General features: G+C 35.6%; 2 protein-coding genes across 2 annotated transcripts; both read left to right on the forward strand.

Moving 5' to 3' along the window:
• Positions 1 to 497: 497 nt before the first annotated feature.
• LOC133296291 (NADH dehydrogenase [ubiquinone] iron-sulfur protein 8, mitochondrial) lies at positions 498 to 4,770 on the forward strand. Its single transcript, XM_061495247.1, has 9 exons — positions 498 to 577; positions 843 to 928; positions 1,316 to 1,394; positions 1,989 to 2,042; positions 2,131 to 2,222; positions 2,298 to 2,411; positions 4,004 to 4,071; positions 4,152 to 4,263; positions 4,374 to 4,770. The coding sequence occupies exons 2-9, from the start codon at positions 875 to 877 to the stop codon at positions 4,467 to 4,469; spliced, it is 669 nt and encodes a 222-aa protein (XP_061351231.1). The 5' UTR covers positions 498 to 577; positions 843 to 874; the 3' UTR covers positions 4,470 to 4,770.
• Positions 4,771 to 5,572: 802 nt separating this feature from the next.
• LOC133296288 (uncharacterized) lies at positions 5,573 to 9,736 on the forward strand. The gene is made up of 10 exons (XM_061495242.1): positions 5,573 to 5,711; positions 6,238 to 6,287; positions 6,552 to 6,629; positions 6,734 to 6,758; positions 6,854 to 6,886; positions 6,993 to 7,114; positions 7,234 to 7,364; positions 8,058 to 8,281; positions 8,933 to 9,183; positions 9,313 to 9,736. Exons 2-10 carry the CDS (start codon positions 6,285 to 6,287, stop codon positions 9,400 to 9,402), a joined length of 957 nt encoding a protein of 318 aa, XP_061351226.1. The 5' UTR covers positions 5,573 to 5,711; positions 6,238 to 6,284; the 3' UTR covers positions 9,403 to 9,736.
• Positions 9,737 to 9,967: the final 231 nt, after the last annotated feature.

The following is a 9,967-nucleotide window of genomic DNA, read 5'->3' on the forward strand; positions in this document are numbered from 1 at the left end:
TCAGACCAGACTTATAATTTTGGGCATACACAAAATTAATAGATCATGTTAGACATAAATATTTTATATAAGCTTGACTTATTTAAGTCAAAATCTAACCCAACACAGTCCATTTACACCTCTACTTACACTAATAAATTTACCACCTCTTATTTCTTCTATTATTACCACCAAGAAATTATTATACCTTTACTCTTTGAGCTTCTTCAAGATTTTGACCTTAAACAAAATAAAAAGTAGAAATTTTTAGATATTTTCAGCGGTTCTACCGCCTCAACGTTCATCTACCCATGTATTTCTATTTTTCTGTTTGTGGTCTTTGTTTCACCTAAAAGAGAGTTTGGACTAACCTAGCAAAAGGACGTCATGCGAAAATTGGGCTTGACCCAAAAAATACTGGGCCAGACCAGTGAGCCAGGCCCACATTTACAACTGTAGGCCTGTTCTCAAAATTCACAAACCTTTTCTTTATTGAGTGTGTTTGGCATCTTCTGTGATTCTCGAATTTCTATTCCCATTTATCAGGTTCCAGAACAAAACAGAACAGTAGCTTCGGTTTGGCGTCCCACAGCTGCTGGTACAACACTCTTCTTTCCTTCTTCTGATTTTCCTATCTTTTTTCCTTTCACGATGCGATTTGTAGAAATCTCAAATATCGGCATTTCGAAGAACGATTTCGATTTGAAAACAAATATTGTTCATCTAAAATCTGATCTCTTAGGGTTCCGGTGATAAGTTCGAATCCTTGTGAATGTTGATTAACTTAAAACTGAACGAAACTTAATTGTTTAATTTGAAATAAATAGTATACTGCGTGATTCTCTAATGTTTTTCATTTCCAGGTTCCAAAAGAGTAGCTTCTGTCTTTGCAGAAATGGCTGCACTCTTAGCTCGGAAATCACTTCTTGCTCTTCGTACACGCCAGCTGGTAAGATTAATCTGATTTTAGATTCTCGGTTATTTGTGGAAAAGTGTTGGAAATGAAATAAAGAAGAAAAAACTCTTAATTAGATGTTGCTGATGGAGTTGAGAACACCAAAATTTATCTGAATACACTATATTTCTTCCCCTCCCTTCCCTCTTTTTTTCCTTTGATTCCAAGATTTGAACTGGATTCATTTTCTCTTTTTGTTTATATTGCCTGTTTATGTAGTATGATTTCTGACTTCTTTTCTTTTTACTATGCATCATTATAATTTGTGACGCTCTTAATAATTCTCAAGATATGAAAGCTTATTTGAATATACGGATAATTTTTATTGTAGGATGTCTAATGTATAGCTTAATACTTTCCCTCATTCTTCTGCCTGTTTAGGCTTTAGCAGGTCAAGGGCTACACAACCCCCAAAATTATAGCCTGCGATTAAGTGCACACTCCTACTCTACCAAAAAAGGTCTGTCATTTCTCTTACCATCCTTTCATACATATTTTTCTGTATTCTTATTGAATGGTTAGCAAGCAAAATTATCGAGAAATGTCTCGGTGAATTTTGATTGATTTCCTCACCAAATTGTTTATTGCATGTACAATGACAATCATGATCCAGTTTTTGGTTCTATGTACTGTAAAATAAATGAGCTACATAAAAGGTGATAATGAGATGGGTTTGCATGCACTAATACAAAATAAATAATAAATAAAAAAAATCCTTTGAGACATCTCAATTGGTTGAGCCGTAGGGCATTCAAGGAGAGTGCGTGGGTTCTAATCCCATAATGCACTCCACCTCCTTTTCTCCCTTCTTCCACACCGTGGGACTGGCCCTGTGGGTATCCCAAAGGGCCCACCCCAGTCCCCTTAATCACCCCTCCAAAATGCATCTAATTAAGTGGGTCAAGGAAATGACTTTTCAAAAATGGTTACAATGTACAAACATGACATCTCTTTAGCTTCACAAAACAGGATCTCCATCTGCTTTTCGCATGCATGTGTTACGTATGTATGTCCACATGATGCATATCATAATTTTGTTGTGTACAAACTGCAGAGGATGAAGAAAGGGAGCAACTTGCAAAGGAGATTTCGAAGGATTGGAGCTCTAGTATTTATTTGGGAGCCTTTCATTTTCAGTTTGATTTTTTCTTCTTTTATAATTTAACTAAATCATTGATGATGCTTTTGGATGACAGTTTTTGAACGTAGCATCAACACACTTTTTCTCACTGAAATGGTTCGAGGTCTAATGTTGACACTGAAATATTTCTTTGAACCAAAAGTTACAGTAAGTGTCTTCTTGATCTGTTTGCTGGTCAAGACTGTTGCAGCTTCTAGTTAAATGCATCACTTCTTAATGCAGATCAATTATCCATTTGAGAAAGGCCCTTTGAGCCCTCGTTTCCGTGGTGAACATGCACTCCGACGATATCCGACAGGAGAGGAGCGTTGCATTGCTTGCAAACTCTGTGAAGCTGTAAGGCTTTCATTCTTTATGCAATTAGTTTAACAACGACCCTTGAGAGTTTGCACTCTACCAAATGGCATTGACTGCTCAACAGCATTTTCCAGTTGTTTTAATGAACCGGACTACTACTAAGCTTGCCAACTTTTTTAAGGCTAATTCCTATATACCAATTGTATGTAGATGTTATGAAATGTAGCTTGTTGGATAATGTAGAAATAAATTTCTAGCTGTTTTTGACTTCAAACAACACATTGCACAAAGTGTAGTAGATAATGCCTTGCTAGGTCTATGAATCTATGGTAATTAGTTGAACCAGGTGTAGGAAAATGTGCTTGCAATCACTAAGAGATAGAAATCCGTCTGATTAAGAACTTCCTGTGAAACCTCTATTTAAGGACCCAGTAAACTGTCCAAAATAGAGCTGTTGAACCCTCTCATCCTTGTAGGCTGTAATAGGTAGAATTAACTATGCAGCAATAATAGTGGTTTTATTTATTATGAAACTTTGACATCTTTTCTTTATAAGTGGCACTACTCCGGCACTATCCCTCTGATGTAAGACAACCAGATCTAGTAGAGAGTAGGTATAAAAAAACAGGTATTTTTATAAAGGGAGATTAAGGAGTATGCATGGGTAAATTCAGTCTCAAAATATAGTTAGTGAGCCCAAACCGTGTATTAGTTACTAGTCCGTAAATAGTTATTGAATGAAGAGGAAACGGGGGGAGATTGAATGAATTCCGTGTGTTTTTTTGTTATACTACGGAGTAATGATTATATAACAGAAGAGGTTCAATGAACCTAGACACTACTTTCACACTTTGCTATTGACTTCCTATTTACCCAGTATTTTTCTTGATTATCATAAATGAGTGGTGCCTGCACAACTTCTTCATTTTTGAGCTCTTTAAATAACTTTCAAATGATTTCACAAGTAGCTGATGCCGTAGCTCGATGCTTTGTTTCAACACTTGAGCTTACAACCACATTTTATTTGTTACTTTTCCATTTAGTCCCTAACTCGAGTTAGGTTGTAAGTCCAAACCATGTAGTAGTCCCCGAATAGTGAAATCTAGTTAGTGCAAGTAAGTACTACTTGACTGACAAGTGATGCAAATTTTAAATTAAAACTCTCATTTACCTGAAATACTAAATTACCAGCTAACTCCAAATAACTTAGCTTTTCCCTGAATACCCTAAGTAATAATTACAACAAATGATCAATCTATTATATGTTTCCGTTGTCCTAATATTCCTTTTCCATGTTCTATTTCCCCTTCTTCATACTTTTTCTGTTTCTCACCCTCCTCTCAGTAGAGCCAGCAGCTGGATCGTTATTAGTGATGCAAATTTTAAATTAAAACTCTTATTTACCTGAAATCCTAAATTACCAGCTAACTCCAAATAACTTAGCTTTTCATGAATACCCTAAGTAATAATTACAACAAATGATCAATCCATTATATGTTTCCGTTGTCCTAATATTCCTTTTTCATATTCTATTTCCCCTTCTTCATACTTTTTCTGTTTCTCACCCTCCTCTCAGTAGAGCCAGCAGCTGTATCGTTATTAGTTTGTCTAATTGGATATTTTTTTATCAGATATGTCCTGCACAAGCAATCACAATTGAGGCTGAGGAGCGAGAAGACGGCAGCCGCAGGACAACTCGGTGAATTACCTTCCTTGTCTGCCTCCTCTTCTCCTTCCCATGTTTCTCATTCTTGCTCTCTTATCTGTCAAATCTTTCAGGTATGACATTGACATGACCAAGTGCATCTATTGTGGATTTTGTCAAGAGGCATGCCCTGTTGATGCCATTGTTGAAGGGCCAAACTTTGAATTTACTACAGAGACTCATGAGGTTCGTTTTCATTTCCTTCATATTGAATTGACTACTATCTGTTAAGTGCATGCCAGTAATTGTTTCTTTGCTTATTCATTTATTACTAGTGATATGTTTAACTGTTGCAGGAGCTTCTATATGACAAAGAGAAGCTGCTTGAAAATGGGGACCGATGGGAAACTGAAATTGCTGAGAATCTGAGATCGGAAAGCCTTTATCGCTGATAATTCCCATGTGATCCTTGACTGTTGCTTGTAACGTCTTATTGAGCACTGATAAATAAAATGATCAGTGAATGGTCTTAAAGAATTGTGTGGATTCGCGGTCGTTACATGAGTTTTTTCTTTTGTCAATTGTTGTATCGTTGGAAGTATACGAGGTTGATGACGTTTATCTTCTTGAAATCTTGAACCTATGTGGAAATAATTTAGAAGTTCAACGAGTAGATGCACTTACAGCTTACTAGCAACTTGTATCTTTAATTGATCTTATAAATGCGCCTGATTGTCCTTTTACTTCATTAAAGACATCTAGTCTTCAATGATTACGAGCCTGTATTAATTCTTGAGAATAGCAGAAACTTTTTTTCTTTTATTTAGGAGAAATTTTTAGACGGGTTAGGTGAAGCACAAAGGACGATTGCTTCATTCCATTTTCAGAGGCGTTGATGGCAGACCTACGGAGCTAGGCCTGATGGTAAGCCTATCAATATAGTATAGTTAAACAACTCTAAAAAATAAATGTTTGCGATCGTATACATGAAGATTTATTTTTTCTCAAAGAAAGTCGATGAGTTTAAGTTGAATTTACAAGACTTGGGGATTTTAAAATCAAGTATGATGTTGGGCTCGATGTTTAATCTTTTACAAAACAACTTTTTTCCCCAAGCATCTTTTGGTGCTTGTACTTCCAGAGTAAGCAAGTAAAAAAAATAAAAAAATCAAACTAAATAGAGATGATTTGTCAAAAATTAAAATTAGAGAGATCTGTAATCAAGCACCAGACTTCAACTGGGTATGTAATCATGGTTGATTGGGCTCGTATATAGATGTTAGCTTTGAGTTCTACCATAAAGCCCAACAATTGTAAATATATTTGTGCTTATGTTCGATTCACAATTATAGAATTACAACATAAACCATCAATTTCATGTCTCTTTCACCATATATTTTTTTGTTCTTAAATTTTAACCATGTATCTAACCAGCATAATGGGATAAAGGATTGTTAATTTGTTTGGGCCAGCTGAGGGCCGAATCCATGCCGAGCCCAAATCATTGGCATTTAGCAGAGCATAACAAAGCGTGCGCGATACGCGCCGAAGCAGAGGTCTTTTCGGTTGGGTTTCCCCTTGTGCAATCTATTCCATTCCATTTCATTTCATTCTACAGATATTTACCTAGTTGTAGTACCTTGTGCTCCAGTTTCAACTCGCGCTCCTCGTTGGCTTCTCAGATCAAGCATCAGGTATTTCCTCTTTGCGTTCATTTTCCTTCTCCCTAATTCCAATTCAATCTCGTAAACTATCAACGTTCTATTCTGGATCCTACCAAATCCTTCTTTTGACTCATGTTTTTTTTCCAAGTTCACTTGTATTTGGTTCAACTACCAGTTGTTTTCCCTTTTTATCCAATCTTCTCTTTCCAAATAATTGAACGATGATAGTGTTTCTACCTCAAAAGTGCATCTCCTTGTTGGGTCTTAGGGTTTCCTCAATTGCTTTTTTCTTTTTTCTTCTAATTTTGATTCAACTGATCGAGGTTCAAAAGTTTCGCGGATAATATTTGCTAAGTTCAGGAATTCCTTTTTTTTATTAATTAGGAATGTTGTTTCGTATTATATCTTTGTCTCTTTGCAAAAAGCTACTCAGATGCACATTATTATTGTTGTTGTTGTTGTTCTCTGCTCTGCACTATTAATTTTATGCCGTTGTCTCATCAATATCTTTTGGCTACCTTTGTTATTTGAGGCATATGATTTTTTACTCTTACAGGGAGCTTGGAGGGTTGATTCTCTGGTGCAACAATCAGTCAATAGAAAATGGTATGCTTCCCTTTTAAGTTAATTATCTTTTTGTTTTAGTTCCAACTGATAATTTATTTCAGCTGCTTTGTCTTTCCTATAATCTATTTTTTTTCCTTGTCTCATCACCGTTTATTGTACTTTTACCCCTTCTAACATGCTACTTTAATTAGTTTCTTTTATTCTTTTTAGCTATTCTAGTTGTATGCGATGTTGTTGATGATGATGATATTTGATATTTGTTGCTTATTCCAATTTTATGTTCTGCCTGCACACTTGTCACAGTTTTTTGATGGATATGGATATCATGGGACATCATTTGAGCAGACATATCGATGTTACCCTGCTTCCTTTATTGAAAAGGTTAGCATTCCCTTCGTGCATTCATTTTTATTCTTGTGCAGAAACATAGAATGTTAAACCAAATATTTCATTTTTATTCATTTTTCCCCCTCTTAATCCTGCAGCCCCAAATTGAAAGTGGTGACAAAAGTAAGTTTCCATTTCCATGCTATATCTGGTTTTTGGAATATCATGTTCTATTTGTTCCTGTCTAATGTCAAAATTAATTTCTTGTCATGCTTCAGTTATAATGCCTCCGTCTGCTCTTGACCGTCTAGGTTAGTTATGTCGCTGTTGAACTGTTATATATTTTGCTTATTTTTTTCCAGGTAATAAATATCTAATTTTTGAGTTTTCAATACTAATATCAGGTTTAATTTGCAGCATCTCTGCATATTGATTATCCAATGTTATTTGAACTCCGGAATGATGCTGTTGAGCGGGTTTCTCACTGTGGGGTTCTAGAGTTCATTGCAGAGGAAGGCATGATATACATGCCATACTGGGTAGGCATTCAAAAGTAATTGTTTGTGAATATGCTTATAAGCTTGTTTCACTAGCATGGTTCTTCTTTGAGTTTTGAGTTCTTTTAATTGACGCCGCATCTTCATGAGTACTTATACAGATGATGGAGAACATGCTTTTACAAGAGGGTGACATTGTTAGAGTGAAAAATGTGACACTTCCAAAGGGGACATATGTTAAGTTACAGCCCCACACAAAAGACTTCTTGGATATTTCCAATCCAAAAGCTATGTGAGTTGATGTTTAGAATGTTTTGGATATAAGTTTGATAAAGATATGATATTTCCCAACTGATGAGTATCTCTCGCAAGGATGAAATTCTGTGGCTAAAATGTGTTTCTCCTTCCAAATTAATATGTATGTGATTTGTGATGTATCCTTTCATATCATCTTTTCAAGAAATTCATGCTGCTTGATGTTATGTCAATTTTTTTATTGTGATCATGGCTGTTCACCAGTTGCACCCAGAATCCTGGCTTAAACTTTGATACGATATTAGATTTGTTTATAGTCAAGACGTCTGCAACCAAATTAAATCAACTTGGTAGCTAGTTGATAGCCAGAGCAAAGTGAACTTGAGGGAACATTTGACCTTGTCTTCACTGCTATGCCCTGTAATATACATTATTATGCAACTGCAGTGTGTTATAGAATTTTCTGTGTGTTGGAAATTTTTTTGTATTCATGCTCCTTAATATGTGGTATGTAATCTTAAATGTGTTTAAGAATTAATTATTTCATAGAATAGAACTATATTTAATATGGTTTAGAGCTAGATCTCAGTATATGAATTCTTGTCCACAAGTGGTCCAGGGACGTAGTCATTTCTCGTTTCTTCACATCCCAATTAGTTATGTATTTACTTTCACACACTGACTGGGGTAAGATCTTCATGTAGATATTTGACTGTATTTTTTCATGCAGATTAGAAACAACATTGAGGAATTTTTCCTGCTTGACTACTGGAGATAGCATTATGGTGGCTTACAACAACAAGAAATATTACATCGATATTATAGAAACTAAGCCTGCCAATGCTATAAGCATTATTGAGACTGACTGTGAGGTAGACTTTGCACCTCCCTTAGATTACAAGGAACCTGAAAAGCCCATTGCACCACTTTCTACTGGCAAGGCACCACAGGCTGGTACGTAATTGACTGGCTAATGTTTGTCATTTTTGTCTCTTTTCTCACTGTTTTGTGGGACGGATTTCCTCGGCTTTCTTTTTGGTCTTGTTGCTATATATGGTATTGAAAGCTTTTTTATGCAGTTGAATTTATAAATAAATTATAGATAAGGTATCAGAAACTCCTAATAGAGAATGGCTGCTGACCTTTTGTCTGCAAGTTGGTTATGACTAGGTTGCATTTCTTTTGGAACTTGATATTCTTAAATGATTACTGTTAATGACTATTGATTCATATTTCTGTAGAGTTGACCAATATTGGTTCATTATTTTAGTTGGCTTGTCTTTTAATTGGGATTCGTCCAATCTTCACTGAATGTGAATGTTATGTTTGTTTTTATAAGTAGGAGCTGATTCTGTTTGAGTTTTTCCATGGTATTGTGGATAAAGAAATATGTGACTTTTGGAACTTTGGAATGCGGAAAATGTAATTATCAAAAGTATCATTTGGTTGTTGAACATATACTGAGATTTGAAAATTTTGCTGTAAAAATATGTTATTGAAGTTGAAGGTCGTGTTTACATTGCAGTGATACTCCTCAAGGCCATGTTATTAGTGCTTTTTTTGTTATGAAGAGTGACAACTCTTTTTTTTTTTTCCTCCTTACAGTTGAGGAGACTCCTGCTGAAACTGAACCCAAGTTCAACCCATTTTCTGGAGCTGGGAGACGCTTGGATGGAAAACCTTTGAATTATGAGCCTCCTCCAGTTTCTTCTTCAGGGTCTAAGGACAAGAAACCTGATGTTCCAAATGTCAATTCACAGTCTTCTGCAGCTTCTAGTTCACAAAGTAATGCTCGTCAATCTCAGGGAAAGCTTGTGTTTGGGTCAAATGCAAACCGCTCTAAAGAGACAGAAAAGGTAATTCTGCTGCTTGACTGCTTTTTGCTAATATTTCAAATCAAATGCTTACTGTTACCCTCCCGATTCCCCCTATCCTTTGGATGGTAAAATATGGACAGCTAAGCTCTACATCTTCTGCCTTTGCAGGCGAAAGAGTCAAAACCAGAGCCACCCAAAGAACAAGAAGAAAGTAAATTTCAGCCTTTCACAGGGAAGAAGTATTCTTTACGGGGCTGATTAATATCAATTAAATGCTTTTTAACGTTTATTGTAAGTACTTAGAAGTTACCGTAATTACTTGCGAATGAAGCTCTTCAAGAGGTTTGCAATCGTGTCCGGAAGGTAACACTTTATCGGATTCTTATGTTGCCTATTAGGAGCAAAGGGATGCAAAAAATAACACTAGATGAAATAGCATGAAAAAATTGGCTTTATATTTATATGAATTAATGTTTTGAACCCTTTTTTTGTTCGTTTTCTGAAGTTTTAAGTCTTGAAGCTGGATATGCTGCTATGCTCAAGTCTTTTTTTAATGGTTTGATTCCTCTGTTGTAATAACAGTATTGTTGAAACCCTTTGCAATTTCATATTTTTTAAAAGATAACCATACACAGATGTGATTATTGTCTTTTCTGGCTAAAAACAATTGGTAAATATGGAGATGAAGATTTCCATTCAAGCAAAAAGGTCTTCGGCAATAGGAATCTTCAATAGTTATGGATACAATTCACAATTGATGACTGTTTAACAAAATCTTCGTTCAGCTTCTGAGGTGGCAACGTTCTGATTGAAGAGGGGAACA

This window comes from Gastrolobium bilobum, unplaced genomic scaffold (genome assembly GCF_033153095.1).
Source record: "Gastrolobium bilobum isolate Gb01-03AN ecotype WA unplaced genomic scaffold, APGP_CSIRO_Gbil_v1 utg12420, whole genome shotgun sequence".
Taxonomy (NCBI): domain Eukaryota; kingdom Viridiplantae; phylum Streptophyta; class Magnoliopsida; order Fabales; family Fabaceae; genus Gastrolobium; species Gastrolobium bilobum.

What these genes read in the sequence shown, in the direction of transcription:
- LOC133296291 (XM_061495247.1), top strand. Translation starts at nt 875, where the DNA reads ATGGCTGCACTCTTAGCTCGGAAATCACTTCTTGCTCTTCGTACACGC. An exon ending in CTCTTCGTACACGCCAGCTG is followed by an intron (nt 929 to 1,315) that starts GTAAGATTAATC and finishes CTGCCTGTTTAG; the next exon opens with GCTTTAGCAGGTCAAGGGCT. An exon ending in TTACTACAGAGACTCATGAG is followed by an intron (nt 4,264 to 4,373) that starts GTTCGTTTTCAT and finishes TAACTGTTGCAG; the next exon opens with GAGCTTCTATATGACAAAGA.
- LOC133296288 (XM_061495242.1), top strand. An exon ending in TGGCAAGGCACCACAGGCTG is followed by an intron (nt 8,282 to 8,932) that starts GTACGTAATTGA and finishes TCCTCCTTACAG; the next exon opens with TTGAGGAGACTCCTGCTGAA. An exon ending in GCTCTAAAGAGACAGAAAAG is followed by an intron (nt 9,184 to 9,312) that starts GTAATTCTGCTG and finishes CTGCCTTTGCAG; the next exon opens with GCGAAAGAGTCAAAACCAGA.